The sequence below is a fragment of the Hetaerina americana genome, unplaced genomic scaffold (genome assembly GCF_022747635.1).
Source record: "Hetaerina americana unplaced genomic scaffold, ioHetAmer1.1.p SCAF_16, whole genome shotgun sequence".
Lineage (NCBI taxonomy): Eukaryota > Metazoa > Arthropoda > Insecta > Odonata > Calopterygidae > Hetaerina > Hetaerina americana.
This window is the reverse complement of record NW_027286719.1, coordinates 9,178,318-9,198,410: the sequence shown is the minus strand read 5'-3', so window position 1 is coordinate 9,198,410 and position 20,093 is coordinate 9,178,318. Positions and strand designations below refer to the sequence as shown.

The 20,093-nt window shown below is 41.8% G+C and overlaps 1 protein-coding gene across 1 annotated transcript in view; it reads left to right on the top strand.

The window, feature by feature from the left end:
• LOC139687070 (tubulin polyglutamylase ttll-4-like) overlaps positions 1–10,093 on the top strand; it is a 269,846-nt gene extending 259,753 nt beyond the window's left edge. Inside the window, exons 11-12 of the mRNA XM_071584174.1 lie at positions 9,567–9,738; positions 10,043–10,093. Coding sequence (XP_071440275.1) covers positions 9,567–9,738; positions 10,043–10,093 — 223 coding nt within the window. The remainder of the gene's footprint in view (positions 1–9,566; positions 9,739–10,042) is intronic.
• The last annotated feature ends 10,000 nt before the right edge of the window (positions 10,094–20,093 follow it).

Sequence of the window (20,093 nt, the reverse complement as noted above, 5' to 3'; positions counted from 1 at the left end):
TTTTTTGCAAAACATACGAATTCATGTACCATTAATGCTAGTTCAAAGAATTTAATTTAGGTTTACATATTTATAACCTTTGTACGATCATTTTTTCTTGTGTGTACGCATTAAAATCTAATTAGTACTTTTCAAATTAAAAAAATCCTATTAATTATGAAAATTAAATTTTTCAATATCATTTATAACAGAATTTTCATTTTCTGTGTAACTCTAAAAAAATGTGGGTTAATGTATTCGACGAGTAAAGCAATACAATTGTCGGCTTATTGAATTATTATCCTTTCAAATCAGAATTATGTAGTATAATGAAAACGTTACTTTTTCAAACGGAGATTTAGTAAGGGGTATGAAAAACGTAAACACAATAATCCGCCCGAATGTCGGTTTGAGAGAGTTCACCCAGTACTAAGGCATAGGGCGTGTGAAATTGATACATCAGGGGGCAATTCCTTTCCCTGTGGTTCCGCAGGAAGTTCTGGTACCCGAAAAATCTCACAGATCGATTAAAGCTGAGGGAGCCAAGAGGGGCGTGCCCGGGAATCAGACCCGATCCCTCCGTTCGGGAATCCAACATAATCCACAAGCTCCCCCCTGAACTACCACGCCAACTATTATATGGTATATGTAATCAAATAAAGAAACTAACAAGTAAAAACTGGCAAATGGTTGATCGATTATTTAGGCAGGGAATCGAAAAATACCTCAGGAACGCGTATGAAAATAATATCGAATACCCAATCACAAGTTTTCGAAAATATTTGCATGAATTATACCCCTGTAGGTAACCGCATTTTCGTAAGGATGAATAGCGGAAGATCTCCATTATTCATCCGAGTTCTCAGGTATTAACTTAAGCTATTTGACCTTGTGTTGTACTCATTTGATAGATAGATAGTCGTCTTTATTTTGGGGCGAGATCGAGGCCATGGAGTTTCCTCTACCATCTAACCCCTGAGTGTACACCTGAGGTGTGTTTAGAACCCGTATATTTGTTCGTTTATGGTACTCAATTAGATGTGCCAAGAATTTGGGTATTCAACTGAGTTATTCGGGTATCCGAGTACTCGAGCGAGTAATCAGGTGACTGAGCTCATCGAGTAACCACGGATGACCAAGTATTCAATCAGGTACACATATATTCATCGGAGTACTCCAGTGATCAGCAATGTATTCATTGAGCTATTCATGCACCCATTTGGGTGCTCGAATGTCGTGCAATGAGTAAGTTTGAATTCCTCCTCGAATGACATTATAGATATTAAATAATCTCCTGACCTTTCTTCTGTTACTTCGTATTGATTTTAATATATTTTGGCAAGGGCCTAACCATGTTAAAATATCAGTTGCTGTAACATCTCCTAAACTAAACAATGTCAGTCCTGAACGGAGTTGGTCGAGGGCTCACCAGGTGGCTCTGCCCAGGTGGCCTAGTCCAATGTTTGAATGCTGCTGGTAGGTAAAATATAGATTGGCAGTCAAATTCCCCGGGGATTCGGTCAAACGGCTGCGACACGAATAATTTATCTAATATTTTTGACGGGGTTGATCATGAGCTTTTATTAGAATTTCAAAACTTAAGGCGCAGTGTACATCTACATCTAAACAATACCCCGCAACCCGCCGCAGGGGCGTGTGGCGGGGGGTTTTGGGGCACCACCCGTAATTAGGAAAAAAAAGAATGCAAAAGCCACAAATGTATACAATCCACAAACAAAACATGGTATACATTCATGCGAAAACCCTTACAAACCACAACAATGCAAACACACTAACTACAAACTGACATACACATGCACCTACAAATGTACCTGACATCTTTGCAGTACTTAATTTTGTTCCAAATTGTAAATGAAATGTTTTCAATATTTATAAAGTGACTTCGATGTCTTACTAGATTTCTGACTGTTCGGGGAAAGAATGAGTATTTGTGTCTATCTATACTGGAATCTATCTCCCTTCTTTTATCTTTGTGGTCTGATCTATGTGCGTAGTGTGGACCATTATAATTCCTTTAGTGTCACTGTTTAAGTCGATTGTTCTGGACCTTTCTTAAAGTCTATGTCTCGCTTGTTCTCTTCGTACCTCAGGTGGCTCTCAGCCTGAATCCCTTAAGAGACCTGCCACACTTGTGCTTTTATTGTAACAATTTCTAACGAAACTGGAGGATTTTCTGAGGAATTAATTGAATTCTTTTGCCACATTTTCTCCCAAGGATCCCAAATTCTAGCGGCATATTCCAAATGGGGTCTAACTAGAGCAATATAACACCTCTCTTTAACTTTTTCATTGCACTTCCCCACCACCCGTTTAATGAAACCGAGTTCGTTAAAAGCGGATCCGCAAATTCCAAAATTTCAAAACTGCACACTTGTCTATATTAAGCATTAATCCCCATTTCTTACACCAATCTGAGATTGTATCTACAGGCCTGCCGGTAAGTCTCTAGAGAGTAGCTCGCGATCTGGTTGGGTCCTTATTTCCCAGTATACCACCGTGTCGTCAGCAAATAACCACAGATTGCTACCAACGTGTCTGCTTAAGCCATTAATGTACGAGAGAGTCGTATATTAAGAATAGAAGAGGCCCTATTACACTTCCCTGGGGGACGCTATCCTCTGAGCGCAACACATCGATGACTACTATTTGTTTGCGATTTGAGAAGAAGCCTCTAATCCAATTTATTATTTTTCATTGATACTATAGCATTTCCGTCTGAGGAACAATTTATTGTGTGGTACTTTATCGAAGGAATTTTTAAATTCTAGGATTACTGCATCGACTTGTGCGTTGTTTTCTCTCGATCTAAGTATATCGTGAATGAAAAGACCTAGTTATGTTTCGCAAGATCTGCTTTCCCTAAATCCGTGCTGGTTGTGGGTTAGTATTTTCCTACTATCAAGAATCTCATAATGTCAGTGACAATGTGTTCCAATATTTTACAAGAGATCGATGTTAAGGAAAGGGGTCGGTAAATGGTTGGTTGATCCCTATCACCGCCTTTATAGATGGGTGTTACATGGGCTAGCTTCCAGTCGTGAGGTACAGGGCCTTCTAGGGCCATTACTCTTCCTAATTTACGTAAACTATCTACCAAACATGTTTCATTCCCAAATAAGACTCTTTGCTAATGACTGCATTATATACAGACGGATAGAGCATGTAAATGACGACGTAATACTACAAAATGGCATCGATCGCCTTGGTGACTGGGTTACAAATAATAATATAGGCATTAATATAAGTAAGAGTAAGCATGTAAATTTTTCAAATAAAAAGAATGCAGAAGAGGACATTTGCACCCTCTTTGGAGAAAGAATCCCATGTAGCAGTAATGAGAAATTTAAAAGGAAGTAACGTAGCCACAAAAGAAAAAGCATATAAGGTACTCGTCAGCCCTATCCCAGAAGATTCGTCCATAGTATGGGTTCCATATGAGGTGGAATATATTAAAAAGATAGAAAATGTTCAAAGAAAGGCAGCAAGATATGTACTCGGAAGGTACAAAATAACACATAGTGTCACAGAAATGTTGGCTATACTGAAATGGAAGAGAATGAAAAATAGAAGGAAAAGGAGTAGGTTGGGCGCGATGCATAGAATTGTTAAAAAGGACGAAGCGTGGGAAGATTTACGGAAAGAGATAAAAAACATAACTTTAAGGGAAAACACGACTACAGTTTTAAAATAAAAATAAGAACGCAAAAAACAAATATGAAAAAATACTCTTTTTTGAAAAGAACTGTTGTTGATTGGAACCGGCTGCCTGGAGGTTTGTTTGAGCCCTTTCCATCCAATTTTTAGGAGTTTAAAGAATAAGTGTCAAGCAGCCACTGGGTGATAAACGTCATTGATACTGTTGTACTTATCAAAATATTGTTTGTATGTGATGTGGACGGCATTTTGTATGTGAACTGGAAGTTTATTTGCATGTGATATGGAAGTTTGTTTGCATGCGATGTGGAAGTGTTATTGTACGAGGCATGCAGGAATATTTTGTCTCCTATCTGTTCTTCTTGTGCATGTATGTATGTATGTTCGTTGTAAGAGTGATTTTGATTGATTGACCGGTCATTGATCACACTTGACCGTCGCCACCAGGAAAATTACCTGATGTCAACGTAATTCTTAAATAATTACTTAGTAACCCCGTAGAATTATTTTAGAATCAAGGCAAGCTTCCAGTTGCGAGGTACTGAGCCTTTTTCTATTAATTTTAGAAAACAATTTCAAAAAACTATAATATCTTCTGATAATTACTTTACTATACTAACAGGCATTTCTTCGGGATCAGGTGCTTTGATATTACGGAGCAGATGTTCTATTCTCTTCTTGGTCAGTGTTATATCGCTCATGTGTTCCCTGGGTGGGTGTGAATGTTCGTTTGGCGCGTTTGTATCTTTACCGTGGAAGCTCTGGAAAAATTGTTTAAAATATTTCCCCTTTTCACGCTGTCTGTGATAATTTCTCCGTTTCTAACAGAGGCACGTGCATTACGTTCACTCACCTTACTATCTTTTATGTATTTCGAGGCGCCAATTTTATTAAATCTACGTGGGCTATAGGTTGTTTTATCGCAAGTGTATGTTTTTTCTATTATTTTTGGGATCTCAAGGGAATAACCTAATCTTAAGTGACAAAAAGCGCTGGATGATACTTTATTTATCCCAACATATGACTTGTGCTCTTGCCTACCAACTTCGAGGTCTTTTCAAAAAGTATCACAAATTTTGAATTTTCACGGGTTACTTATATTTGATTTTAGATTTTTTGCGGCGTTACATTTGTGCTTATTTGTCTCGCTATGCCCAAACGTTTGGCCATTTTGAATGTTCAGTTAATTATTGACAGCTGTTTTGCTTGGACGTGTTTTGGTTTGTCTCGATTTTTACCAGTTCCAAAAAATGGATCAAAGAATCTGTATGAAATTTTGTGTGAAAAACGATAGTAAGTGCGCAAGCGCATTCCGAATGTTGACTGTGGTACATGGAGAAGCTACCTTGGACCGAAGCAACGTTTATCGGTGGCACAAAATGATCTCAGAGGGCCGAGAAGATGTGAATGACGAAGAGCGTGCCGAACGCCCGAGCATGTCAACAACAGACGAAAACATTGATGAAGTGAAGAAAGGAGTATTGGCCAACCGTCGGACCACCGTTAGAGAAGTTGCTGAGGACATAAACATATCGATTGGCTTGTGCCACTCGATTTTTACCAATGATTTGGGCATGACACGGGTCGCCGCGAAATTCGTACCAAAATTGCTTAATTTCGACCAAAAACAGCAACGCATTAACATTAACGCTAATGAGGTATTGGACTCAAATTTGCGCGAAGACCCAAATTTGCTCCAGAGGGTGTATAACTGGTGACGAATTATGGATTTATGCTTATGACGTGGAAACTAAAGCTCAATCATCCCAATGGAAGCTGCAGCACGAGCCAAGACCGAATTGAGCGGGCCAAGTCCCGTCGAATGTGAAAGCTTTACTTACAGTTTTCTTCGACTGAAGAGGTGTGGTGCATATTGAGTTTTTGCCACCGGGTAGAACGGTGAAAAAGGAATATTACTTGCAAGTTATGCGCAATTTGCGCGCAGCGATCCGCCCCAAACGCCTGGATTTGTGGGAGAACAAAAAATGGCTTTTGTATCATGCCCCTGCTCACTCATCGTTATTTGTGCGCGAATTTCTAACGAAAAACAGCACAAATGATGCCGCAGCCACCGTATTCCCCAGATCTGACCCCCAGTGACTTCTTCCCGTTCCCAAAACTGAAGAGGCCATGAAAGGACGACACTACACTATGATGGACGAGATAAAGACTGCATCGAAGGAGGAGCTGAACAAGATCACAAAAAATGATTTTTTGAAGTGCTTCGAGGATTCGAAAAAAGGTTGGCACAAATGTATAATATCTATCGGGAATTACTTTAAAGGGGAGCAAATAGATATTCATGAATAAGTATATAATTTTTGAAAAAAAACACAAAAGTCGCGATACTTTTTGAAGCGACCTCGTATGCTAAGCCCTCGAAGCGTGTTCCTTTAACCTGCAAACAGCTATGCTTGGGCAGTAAAATGGACTCCGGAGCGATTATGGGGCACCTGACACGATGAGACGACAGACCTTCAATCAACGAAGTCCGCTCCGATTTCCCGACAAAATCCCAGCAATCTTTGGTTTAAACTCACTAATCGGCTCACAATGAGCCTTCCGCGGGCAATGCGCGGCACAATGATGTAACTAATATCCGCACGATTGTTTCAGTAAATACAAATTTGGTACAAATAAAATACTAAATTGAAAAACTGATATACACCATGAACATTTAAAATTTATAGCAAGGTTTAATTTTCATTTGAAATACGTGCTCAGTGGCATTAAATAAGATAATTAAAATCGAATGGGAATTCCTGATTTTTTCCTTTTTTCCAGCGATTTTTAACGTTAAAAAAATTCAATTGTCGCATTGCGATAATACTTTCTAAGAAAGTTCTAAATTGTATGACTTTACATTACAGTCCCAGACCACAGTAGGTATATGTTTTGACTCTAGTAGGTACGTGGTATACTCTGTAAGGAAAAGAGTTCACTATATCGTATATCTGAAAAATTGTATTCTTTCACTCAGATTGGTAAACCCAAGTCTTATCCATTAAATGTCATTCGCTACTTTTATCATTTATTGACTACCTATGGTCTACATCTAAAACGTCAATTTTCAAAAATGTAGTATCCTCCATGCGATACCACGTTAACATCAAAATATTTATTCTGACTTGAATGGGTATAATACGTTTCATCTTGGGACTAATTTCAAGTGGCCAACTTCTTCAACAACCATATGCAGAAACATTCGTGGGGCTATCACACAAACCCCTGGTATGACAGCGATTCCTAATCTTTCAATCTTGATATCGTGGCATAATGTCATGCTACAAAAACCTGAGGTACTCAGGTTTGGTACCTCCTTGGTGATTTCCTTTAACTCAGGTTCTCCTTCCGCAAGGTCATTTTGTATCGATCGCTAAGGTCTCCGAGAAAGTAAACCTTTTGCAACGCGAAATTATGGAGGTGACTCCAGGAAAAAGGCTGACTGGAGAATTTACCAGTTCTTCTCATTCGGCAATACTTAACAACTCGCAACTGAAAGCTAGGACGTGCATGCGTAGCGCGAGCGATATCATACAGTTCAGAGCGGCTAATCCCGAAGTACATGGCAGGCACCTAGTTACTTGTCTTGAGGGATAGAATGGGGAATTCATGAAGGACGTGAAGACGTTTTTAACTATCACAACGCTTAAACAGGAAATCAAGTTGATTTAAATGTAGTCGAGGCAGAAATACTCGCACGTTATATGTTTCTGCATAGTGGGCAAACGCTTACCAATATATACAGGGTTCGTCCGGAAAATAAGTGTACTGATTTTTTCCCGCCGCTCCAGGGGCGCCCAGCACCGCTCTGACGGGCTGCGATGGGAGGGGGTATGTTGGCAAGCGACGCTGAAAAAGGCAGTCGGCTCTGAGCTGTGGTGTAGTGAGGAGCTCTGTTAACGCGAACCTCCACGCTCGACCCACGTCACGGAACGCGATGCCGAAGTTTTTGGAGCAGCGTTATTCCATCAAATTTGCGGTAAAGCTTGGCAAATCGTCTACCGAAACTATCGGTATGATTAACCAGGCTTACAGGGAGTCAGCCATGTCCAGAAACATGATCTTTCGGTGGCACAAGATGTTCGTGGAGGGCAGAGAAGAGGTCGACGACGAACAACAGCCTGGACGCCCATCAACGACACTCACCGACGAAAATGTGCAAAAATTCGCGATGTACTGAACTCTGATCGTCGTCTTAGTATTCGGATGATAGCAGAGCAGTGTAATATGCCAAAAACAATAATGCACGAGATTATTAGGGAGCAATCACAGATGCGAAAAATTATTGCAAAGTTGGTGCCGAAAGTGCTCAGTGATGATCAAAGACTCAATCGTTTGGAAATCGCGACACAACTTGCGGATCACTGCAAAAATGATCCACATTTTTTATAGAACGTTGTTTCGGGTGACGAGACGTGGATCTATGAGTACGACCCGGAGTCGAAGAGACAAAGTGCGGAGTGGCACACCCCATCATCACCCCGTCAAAAGAAAGCTCGTATGAGCAAATCTCGGATCAAGGCGATGCTCATTGTCTTTTTTGACCAAAGGGGAGTCGTCCACTACGAATTTGTGCCTGAACGACAAACTGTAAATGATGCATTTTACGTCCAAGGGCTCGACAGGCTTCGAAAACGAGTCGCCCGCGTCCGGCCAGCGATCAAAAACATCTGGCGGCTGCATCACGACAATGCGCCGTCTCACACCGCGCTTGTCGTGTCGGACTTCTTGGCCAAGCACGGCGTGGCAACGCTACCGCACCCGCCCTACAGCCCGGACTTGGCACCACCGGACTTCTTTCTGTTCCCGAAGATAAAGAGGAGTTTGAAAGGAACGCAATACGGGACTTTGGACGCCGTCAAAGAGGCCGTGACGACGTGTCTTCGAGAGGTTCCCGATGATGCCTTCGCGGGAGCGTTCCAGGAATGGGAACGCCGCTGGAACAAGTGTATCGACTCACAAGGGTCCTATTTTGAGGAATATTAGCTTAAGATATGTAAAAGTGTAATAAATTTTTTTTCCTGAGCTCAGTACACTTATTTTCCGGACGAAACCTGTACGTGTACTAAATCAGGAAATTTCGAAAAAATACTGATCTAATATGAAATAACTATTGCCGTAGTTGTATCAGTTTTAAAAATTACTTCTAAATAAATATTATAAACAGTTTTAAGGAAAATCTAAAAATGAGAGAAACTTGAGTTTTGAACTGGGACAAAAATACGTATTTGGTGTTTTCGGTTTCAATTGAATCACGTGATCCTTTCTATTTGTTTCTTTTTAAAATTCGTATTTCCTCCTCGCTTTTAACCAAGACGGTGAATCAAATTTTCCTCTTTGAATGTTCGCAACTTTATTTATGGACGATGTATAATGGTTTAAATTCCATTAATTCAACTCGAAAACGGAAATCTCCACCCCCATCACTAAAAGCACCATTGCAATTCCCGTGGGCATTTAGTTTTTGCGTCAGGGGGGAAAGTGGATGAGTGAGGGTTCCCTCGTTTCCTGGGATACGTGAGGTTACTCGCTGGACACACTATTTTAAATCGTCTCAGCGGCCGCAAATTGAAGCATATTGACTGAACATTAAAAAAATTAGCCATGCCTCCGGCCAACCCAGCCATTAACCCTCCAAAGCCTTCGCATTCACCTTACTCGTCATAACAGTAATAGTAATAATATCTTTATTACTATTCTACTTTGTGGGAGTTTTCCTTGAAATTCATATAGCGTAGCCATATTATGCGTAGAAGGCATTAGAGAACATTTACTTATCTGCATGTCATATGTAGGGTAAGTGTAACACTTTAAATTGGTCTGCGGTGCCAAACTGAGCATGGTAAACTCAGGATACGTATTTTTAATGAGGTAATTGTAAAGTACTGATTCTCCCTATTCCCCTGTAGGTCGGTAAACACGACGCTGGGAGTCGGAGCGAACCGGCTGCCGGTGCATGTCGTTGATGCCATCGGATCCGTAATCAATACTTATGTGCTCACCATAAGGAGGAAGAACGCATCGGAGGGCGAGGAGCCGCTGAACACCACTCTCAGGCACACTGTCTGCAGCCTCCGACAGGTATGGAGAACTTAGAAGGGGAATGGGTGATCGGAAAGGCTTCTATGATTATGTGCAGATCTCTATTTGCCTATTCGGGTACATATATTTCCCCTCAGTATTTATATTTCCTAGTTGCGAAATCTGTAAAAGAAATTCTCTCTCTAAAATAAAAGAATTTAATTTAATATGATACGTGAAAGTTCATTAATTCAGGGTATTTTTGTATTGTGTTTACCATTGAATATCAAGCATGCATCTGCGTATAATTTCCGAACTTTTCGCACAAATTTTGAGCATAATTAAACTACTCATCTTTTTGCAGAAGTATTCTCATTCTAAGGCCTTCAACTCAGGAGCAGATCTGTGTTCATGATAAAAATACGAGACCAATTCACATTCTTTCGATGCTTTTCAAACGTTGAGTTCTGTCATTGGATTAACACTTGTCCAGATTTGACAATACGAGGTGTGTCCTTGAAGAATCCGACCCACGTACATAACTCCGCGACAGAACGTTCGAGCGACCTCTGCGGGGTGCGAGCCTAACCAATGAATCCTCATGAGCTCGCCAGCTGCCGCAGTTACCTACGAGAGTTGTTTGTTAACAGTGATTTTTTAGATTTTTTTATCATTGAAAATTGCGGATGATATGTGGCCTACGAATTTGCATCAAGTTTTGCTTTAAACCCGAATAGAGTTAAGTGGAAATTATGAAAATATTAGTATATGGACTCATGTAATATCATGGACCCCTGAGCGATCAAGGGGTACCCGATGCGATGAGAGGGAAGGCTTCAGATCTACATCTACATCTACTTAATACCCCGCAAGCCGCCGCAAGGGCGTGTGGCGGGGGGTGTAGGGACACCAACCGTAATTTAGAAAAGAAAAAAAACCGCATGCAAGAACCACAAATTCATATATCCACAAAGAAAACATGGCATACATTCATGCAAGAACACTTACACCCCACACGCATGCAAACACTCAATCTATATCTTACATACACATGAACCTGAAAGTACACCTAAAAGCTTTGCAGTGTTTCACTTTGCTCCGACTTGTAAATTCAATGTTTTTAATATTTTTAAATTGATTTTGGTTTCTTGCTATTATGAATTCTGATTGTTCGGGGAAAGAATGAGTACCTATCTGTCTTGGAATCTATCTCCCTTATTTTACCTTCGTGGACTGATCTACCTAAGTAGTGTGGGGCCATTATAATTCCTTCAGTGTCATAGTTAAACTCGTTTGTTCTGAACCTTACTAAAAGTCTAAGTCTCGCTTGTTCTCTCCGAATTTGAAGAGGTTCCCAGCCTAATTCCCCTAAGAGACCTGCCACACTTGTGTTCTTAATATAAGTATTTTTAACGAATCTAGCGGATTTTTTCTGGACCTTGTCTAATTCTTTTTGCCAAATTTTCTCCCAAGGATCCCAAATACTTGAGGAATATTCCAAATGAGGTCTAACTAGAGCAAAATAAAACCTCTTTTTAACTTTCACATTACATATCCTATCGACCTCTTCCGCCGCATGGTTGCTCGGTGGAGTGTACACCTGAAAAATAACCAGTTCGGTTCTGCTTTTATCTCTACTATTAATAATTTATCCGTTACCTCTTCTAAGTTGACTACGCTTCTTCCAACCTCTTCATTTAATACTATGGTAACCTCTCGCTGGCTCTTGCCCCCGCTGCTGTATATTATTCTATAATTATCCCTCCAGCAATCCCCACTAACCTTCCATCTTACCTCGCATGGACCTAAAATATCTATATTTCCCCTTTCACTCTCTCGCTTAATATCCTCCAGTTTACCTGTCCTCATCATTGTCCTAACATTCCACGTTCCTATTCTAATTAATTTGGTCTTCTTCTCCTGCGTCTTCTTTCCTGCTGCTGCTCGTTTTCCCTTGCGAAGTTTCGTGTCATGACAACCGCGGAAGCCTTGCCTTCGCCGCTGCCGGGCACGACACACGGCCGATTGGGCCGAGCCCCTTAGTTGGCAGGACTCAAAATCTCTGTATTGTCCATCGTTTAAATCTTGGGAATGATAGTTGAGGTGGTTTCCCGTTGCCTTCCTCAATAGTGTTTTTGACGTGACACCATCACTTACTGGCCGCCCCACTGGGTTCAGACGCCATTGCAGCCGCCTCACTGAGGAACAGACCCTGCGTGGACTACCTTTCGTCTGGCTCTTAACCGTCGACCTATCTGGCATGGGTGACCCTACCAGGAGCAATTATTATTACTCCCGCCAGTACAGCTATAGGGGTCATCGGAACGCACAAGCCTTTCCATCACGTCAAGGTTGTAGTCCGGGGAGGTATATATATATATATATGTATATAAATATATATATATATATATATATATATATATATATATATACCTCCCCGTACTACAACCTTGACGTGGTGGAAGACATATATATATATATATATATATATATATATATATGTGTATAAAATATCTTCGAAATGGAACGCTCTTCGGCGACGCACAAATTAATTCTGAAGACGACAGCCAAGCTGTCGAAACGTCAAATAACAAATTGTGAGTGTCCTTTCTTTGTCTCAATATTCTAAAAATCTACATCTGTGTTTATATATATATATATATATATATATATATATATATATATATATATATATATATATATAAGAGGTCGATAGGATATACGATCAGTTAGAGCCCATAATCGCGTGTGTTCCTGTAGGGAAACATTTGATAGTGATGGGGGATTGGAATGCGACGGTAGGCGAAGGAAGAAATGGTGACGAGGTCGGGGACTACGGTTTGGGCACGAGGAATGACCGCGGGTAGAAAGCAGTTGAATTCTGCAGGAGACAGGGGCTAATCGTCACCAACACCTGGTTTAGACACCACAAAAATCGCAGGTATACACACAATATGCCAGGTCACTCAGAGAGGCATGAGATAGAATGTATCCTGGTTAGACACAGGCTTAGGAACATTGTGATAAATTCGCACAGCTTCCCGGGAGCGGATGCGGCCTCTGACCACAATTTAGTTGTTATGAAATGTAGCGTCCATTTCAAAAAGATAAGGCAGGGGCGGCGAGTTAGAAAATGGAATGTGGAAGCATTAAATGGTTTTAAAAGGAAGGAATACAAAAAGGCCATAGAGGAAATCATGGAGGATGGTAAAGAGCTAAGTACTATCGAAGAAAAATGGGAAAGTATTAAGAAAGGGTTTGCTAAAGGCGCAAAAGACACTATTGGAACCGTTAACGCTAAAAGGACTAGGAAACCATGGATCACGGATGAGATGATTACAAAGATGGATGTGCGGCGGAAATGGAAGAATGTTAATACAGAATTAGGCATAATGAAGTACAGAGAATTGAACAATAAATTGAGGCGGGCAAAAAATAAAGCAAAAGAAGCATGGTGGAATACGCAGTGCGCGGATATGGACAGTCTGCAGAGGAAGGATGAAATCGGTGCGCTGTACAGCAAAGTTAAATCTTTATCGGGGAGTAAGAAGGGGAGATCAACGATAGCAGTTAGAGATAAGCCGGCTGAGGTAATAGTTGACGCAGGAAAGATCCAAGAAAGATGGAAGGAATGTATAGAAGAGCTGTATAGTAAAGAGCTTAGACCAACAAAGTTAGACATAGAAAAGAAACATGACGTAGAGGAAGATAGCTATGGTTCAGGCATACTAGACAATGAGATAGAAAGGGCATTAAGGGAGATGAAACTAAATAAGGCCGTGGGGGTGGATAACATTCCCGCGGAACTCTCAAAAGGCTTACGAAAATGAGGTAGGAAGAGGCTATATGGGCTGATCCGTAGTATTTATGAGAAAGGAATCTGGCCTGAGGGCTTTGTGAGATCAGTTTCAGTTCCTATTCCGAAAAAGGTAAAGGCTACATCATGTGAGGATACAGGACGATAGGTTTGATATCTAACAAAGCTAAAGTTGTTCTCAGGGTCATAAACAGAAAGATAGAGAGTATGGCAAAAGATTGCTTAGGGGAGGATCAGTTTGGGTTTAGGAAGGGGAGAGGTACGCGTGATGCCATTGCAGTAATGAAATTATTAATGGAGAGGAATATAGAACACAACCAGGAGGTATTTGCCTGTTTCGTAGATTTCGAAAAAGCGTTTGATAGAGTTGATTGGGAAAAATTAATGAGTATATTGAAGGAAATAGGAATAGATTGTAGGGAAAGGAGACTAATCCGCAACCTGTACATGTCTCAGACTGCTCAGGTGCGGGTGGGGAACGGGGAGTCCAGATTGGCAGTGTTAGGAAGAGGTGTAAGGCAGGGTTGCCCATTATCACCGCTGCTGTTCAACCTGTATGCAGAGGAAATGATTAAAGAGGCATGGGAAGAACTCGAGGTAGGAATGAAAGTGGGCCCGGTATTCGTAAAATCAGTTATGTTCGCTGATGGCCAAGCTTTAGTTTGTCAGTCAGCCATGGGGCTGCAAGCGTTGCTTGGTGAATTGAAAATTCAGTGCGACAGGTATGGGATTAGAATCAATATTAATAAAACAAAGGTTATGCGATTTTCTAGAAAGAATAAGGCTAAGCTTAACATTAAAGTAGGAGGGCAAACACTAGAGCAGGTAGAACAGTTTACGTATCTCGGTAGTGTTTTGGACCAACACGGTCAAAGTAGTAGGGACATAAGGAGGAGAATTACGCTAGGCAAAGAGGCTTTCAAAAGGAGGAGGACGTTGTTGACGGGGACGTTGAGTAAGGATATAAAGGAAAGACTGTTAAAAACTTTGATTTCGAGTCTGTTTATTAACGGTGCGGAAACGTGGTCATTGAATCAGGAGGATAGACGTAGACTGGAGGCTTTTGAAATGTGGGTGTGGAGAAGAATTGAGAAGGTGAACTGAACAGAGAGGAAAGGAAACCAGGAAGTACTTGGTATGGTGGGCGAAGAGAGGGGTTATTTGGGAGAAATCCTATGGAGGAAGGAAAAGTGGATGAAGAGGGTATGGACCGGCAGCGGGATGTTGAAGACTGTTATTAATGGGAGAATGTTAGGCAAACGAGGAATGGGAAGGAACAGGATAGGAATGTTGGACGGGATGAAGGGAGGAAGAAAGTACTCAGAGCTGAAGAGGGTCCTAATGTAAAGTAGGATTTTGTGTATTGCTAGTGATCACAAATTTTTTGATTTGTAATTATATCCATCCAAAAACCTACCTTAACCGGTAGATTACCTAATAATATATATATATATATATATATATATATATATATATATATTAATATAACAATTTTGTGAAAGTCTCACGGACGTTAATAGTAATGTGTATGAAGTTAGCACAATTGGGCAAAGATGAAAACACCGTACACACCAAAATGGAATGAAAGTCACTAGATTTCCAATTTTTTGCGGTCTACGCCACCTTTCTCAAGAAAGAAAAGGACCAAACTTTATCAGAACTACGAAGAAATGTTGTGCCTGAAAAAATTTCCCATAGGAGGGTGGTTCAATAAGTATCCGCGCTAGAAATAAAAAAACCATTTCTTCAAAAACATTTTTTTTACTTTTTAACATTGTCACTTTTAGAAAGATAGACTTTTCCCAGCGTTCCGGTTAATTTTTTAGCACCTCCAAAGAATAGGATATGTCGAGCTCTCCAAAATACGCCTATGTCTCGGTGATAACTTCCTCGTTTGAGCTAATTGTTTTCCCGCGAGGCATTTCTTCATATTAGGGAATAAGAAAAAGTCGCAGGGGGTCAGATCGGCTGAATATGGGGTTCATGCAGTTCATGAAGTTGACAGCCGGATCAGCTTGTCCACCGTGAGCAATCGCGACACCCATCAGGCCGACAATTTTTTCATCGCCAACTTATCATGTAAAATATTAATTGCCGTTCCGGTCGACACACCCACGGCCTCTGCCACTTCGCGCACTTTCGTTCGTCGATCAGCGAGAATCATGGCGTTGACTTTTTCAATGATTTCCTTGGTAACCACGTCTGCCAGGCGTCATGGTCGCTCCTCATCAAAAATAGATATTCGCTCACGTTTAAATTGGTGTAACCAACATCAAACTTTGGTAATAGATGGCGAAGTGTCCCGATAAACAGCATCCAACTTTGCTCCTTTCTCCTCGCATTTCTTCCCATCCAAAAACAAAAAGCGAATTATCGAACGATACTGCTTTTTTTCTATCTTAGCGTAAATCACGAAACACGTCTTACTCGAATGGCTGCCAAATACGAATTAACCTTTAAATCAGTCTGAAATTTGTTTCACCCTCGTTTGATAGATGGCAGCACACGATGATAACATAAACTTCCGTTTGTCGTCAAACACGGTTACTTATTGAACAGACCTCGTATTTCCCCTGCTTACAACTGCCCCCAATGTAAATAATGTTTACTTATCCGATCTGCTCCCCTCTCCCCATTACCCCTCTCTGCCCCCTCACCTCATTTCCACGCTAATTGTATCTCCAAAAACATTATCTATCTTTTTCACGCAAACAATGCCCTTCATTTTACATAGGCGAATGCATTACCCACTAATCCACTCGAATGAACACTCACCGCTACTTTTTCAATCCTGCCCCTCTCTCTTCTCTTCCTATCACCTCACAGGCAAATTCACACATACTATACTTCGACCAGTGTTTCTGCCTAACCATCTTAGAATTCCTACCCGATTCAGTCCCTAATATAGTGGTGAGAAACGGCGAATCCGAATGTACCCTTATACTACCTTTCCTATCTTTTAAAATTCCCACTTTGAACCGCCCATTTTAATTCCCCTCCCAGTATGCCCTGCATTTTACCCCTCCCTCCCAGACTCCATGTTTCTCTCCGAGAACTTTCAGTCTGACCTGAAGAAGGCCGAAAACTCAAGCAATCTACAATGTCACTGTCTTTATACGTGTTATCTATTTTATTTGGGTTCTGATAAGCCAAAGCCAAGTCCAAATGTTATATTGCTCTCGCGTATGCTTCTACATCATATCATCATAGCTATATATATATATATATATATATATATATACATATATAATATATCCGTCCCCTGGGACTACAACCTTGACGTGGTGGAAGGGCTTGCGCGTTCCGATGACCACTAGAGCTGTGCTGGCGGGAGTAATAATAATTGCTCCCGGTAGGGTCACCCATGCCAGATAGGTCGACGGTTAAGAGCCAGACGAAAGGTAGTCCACGCAGCGTCTGTTCCTCAGTGAGGCGGCTGCAATGGCGTCTGACCCCAGTGGGGCGGCCTATAAGTGATGTTGTCACATTAAAAACACTATTGAGGAAAGCAACGGGACACTACCTCAGTTATCATTCCCAAGATTCCAATGAATGATTAACTCAGAGAATATGACTCCTGGCAACTACGTGGCTCGGCCGAATCGGCCGTGTGTCGTGCCCGGCAGCGGGGGAGGCAAGGCTTCCGCGGTCGTCATCCAACGAAACACTTGCAAGGGGAAACCGGCAGCAGCAGGAGAGAAGACGCATGAGGAGAAGGCCACATTAGTTAGAATAGGAACGTGGAATGTTAGGACAATGATGAGGACAAGTAAACTGGAGAATATTAAGCGAGAGATGGAAAGGGGAAAGGGGAAGAAGCGTAGTTAACATAGAACAGGTAACGGATAGATTATTGATAGTAGAGATAATAGCAGAACCGACGAACTTGGTTATTATTCAGGTGTACATGCCACTGAGAAACCATGCAGCGGAAGAGGTCTATAGGATATACGATGAATTAGACATAATCGCGTGCGTTCTTTCAGGGAAACATTTGATAGTGATGGGGGATGGGAATGCGACGCTAGGCGAATGAAGAAATGGTGATGAGGTTTGGAACTACGGTTTAAACACGAGGAATAACCGCGGGGAGAAAGCAGATGAGTTCTACAAGAGACAGGGGTTAGTCATCACCAACACTTAGTTTAGACACCACAAAAGACGCAGGTATACATGGAAAAACCAGGTGACTCAGAAAGATATCAGCTAGATTATATTTTGGTTAGACATAGGTTTAGGAACAGTGTGATGAATTCGCACAGCTTCCTGGGAGCGGATGCGGACTCTGACCACAATTTGGTGGTTATGAAATGTACTGTCCGTTTCAAAAAGATAAGGCAGGGGCGGCGGGTTAGAAAATGGAATGTAGAAGCATTGAATGGATTGAAAAGGAAGAAGTACCAATAGGGTTTACAGGAAATCATGAAGAATGGTAAAGAGCTAAGTACTGCCACGAATCACGGATGAAATGATTAAAAAGTTGGATGAGAGGAGAAAATGGAAGAATGTACACACGGAGTTAGGCAAAATGAAGAACAAACAATAAATTGAGGCGGGCGAAAAATAAAGCAAAAGAAGCATGGTGGAAGACGCAGTGCGAGGATATGGAAAGTTTGCAGAGGAAGGGTGAAATTGGTACGCTGTACAGCAGAGTTAAATCTTTTTCGGGAAGTAAGAAAAGAAGATTTATGGTAACAGTTTGAGATAAGTCGGGTAAGGTAATAGTTGACCCAGGAAAGATCCAAGAGGGATGGAAGGAATATATAGAAGAACTATACGGTAAAGAACTTAGACCGGCAAACTTAGACATAGAAAAGAAACATGACGTTTTGGAGTTTGAAAATTTTGCAGGTACAACTAGAAGAGAATTGAGGATAGGGGTGATGGACAGGACGAGAGTGTCTTGGGTAGGGAAGTCCTGAAGAGGGGGAGGCGGGAAGGGGGTTTTGGGGTGATCGGCAAGGGTGACGGTCGACGGGAAATGGAAGGAGTGATTTGACAGCGAAGGAAGTTTTCATGGGCATTAAGAAATTGTTAAGGGACTTAAGCCATGTGTCCAGTAGAGGGGAATCTCATCTATTCATGCGTAGTGAATCCTGAAAAAAGGGTAGGGGGAGATATTTGGAATCGAATGTCTCCGCAAGACTCAACCTATGCACCACTGTTTTAGCTGGAACACGCGGACTCAAAAACCCCTTCTCAGAGTACTCTTCCCTATTAAACGACCACGATGCAACCGGTGACTGTTCTTCCCCAATGCCCCTTTCTCTCATACAGACCGCCTTCCTTTTTAAGATACATTCTGAGTTCTACCCACCGTTTGGGGCGCACCATCGACAAATTGACTCGTCGTTCCCTGACTTGCAGCAGGCCCCGGTGAGAAGCGTGTCCCATCCCATCAGATCTGCTCCCTTCTCCCCACATCCCCTCAATACTTCCCCAACTCGCCTTCACGCCACTTGACTTCTATCAGTTCTTCTCTTAATTATCCTAGACACTTTACCCAAATCCGCATCCAATACACCAGAGATGAGAATTCGAGAATCTGCATTTATATGAGCGTTCGGATCGTTTGAACTTCCTGGTTCCAACAATCAGCTTTATACCATACTTACTGCTTTCCTCTCCCTAATCCCAACATACCCCGCCCTAACCCCCCTCCAAATCCATCGCATTCTTCCAATTCAAAACCTTCCAGTCTTACGTGAAGAAGGCCTGAGAGAAAGGGCGAAAGCTTAAACTATTTGTAATATTATTTTCCTTTTATGTGTTTCTTACGTTTATGCTTTTTGTGCTTTGTTGTGGCGTCCAGGTGAGTGCTTCGCTTTTACTATATATATATATATATATATATATATATAATATATATATATATATATATATATATATATATATATATATATATATATATATATATATTATTCTATATATATCTATATATATATGTATTGCTGAGGGTCCCGAGTTCAATTCCTGGGCAAGTCTCTGGGCACCTGCAGCTCCACCCAAGCTATGTGATTTTTCGGGTACCAGATATTCCTGGGAAACCATAACCGGCACAGTGAAATGGGTGTTTATGGTTTTATATGTGTGTATGTATATATATATATTCCCTGTTGCCTGTTGCCATGCTCGAAGGCACTGGCGAATGCGCGGCTTTAAGGGCCCGTATCGTCATGCTGGAGAGAATGGTGCGGGTGCTTCGATCGGAGATCGCCGGCCGGAGGGCTCCCCTCGGGAGAGATGGTGCTCAGGGTGGGAATACGAAAACCCGCCACGCCCATAGGGGTGCACGGATTCGTCCGAATGCAACACGTGGCTGGGCGATTAGAAACCTACCCCGTGTCCCATCTCTCAACGAGGGAGTGTCTCACATCCGTAGGTCGGACGATTGGAGGGTCGTCTCTCGGGGCAAGGGGAAGGTAACGCTGCGGCGAGGATTGGACTCTGCGGAGGCAGATACCATCCCCGTCTCCAACAGGTACCAGGTGCTGTCGGATGACAGCACCACCGTACCTGCAGCCCCTATCCCTACTCCGAGGGTACTGCCTAGGGTAAGGCATCAGCGGTCGGGGAGGGAGGGAACCGTTATATTAGG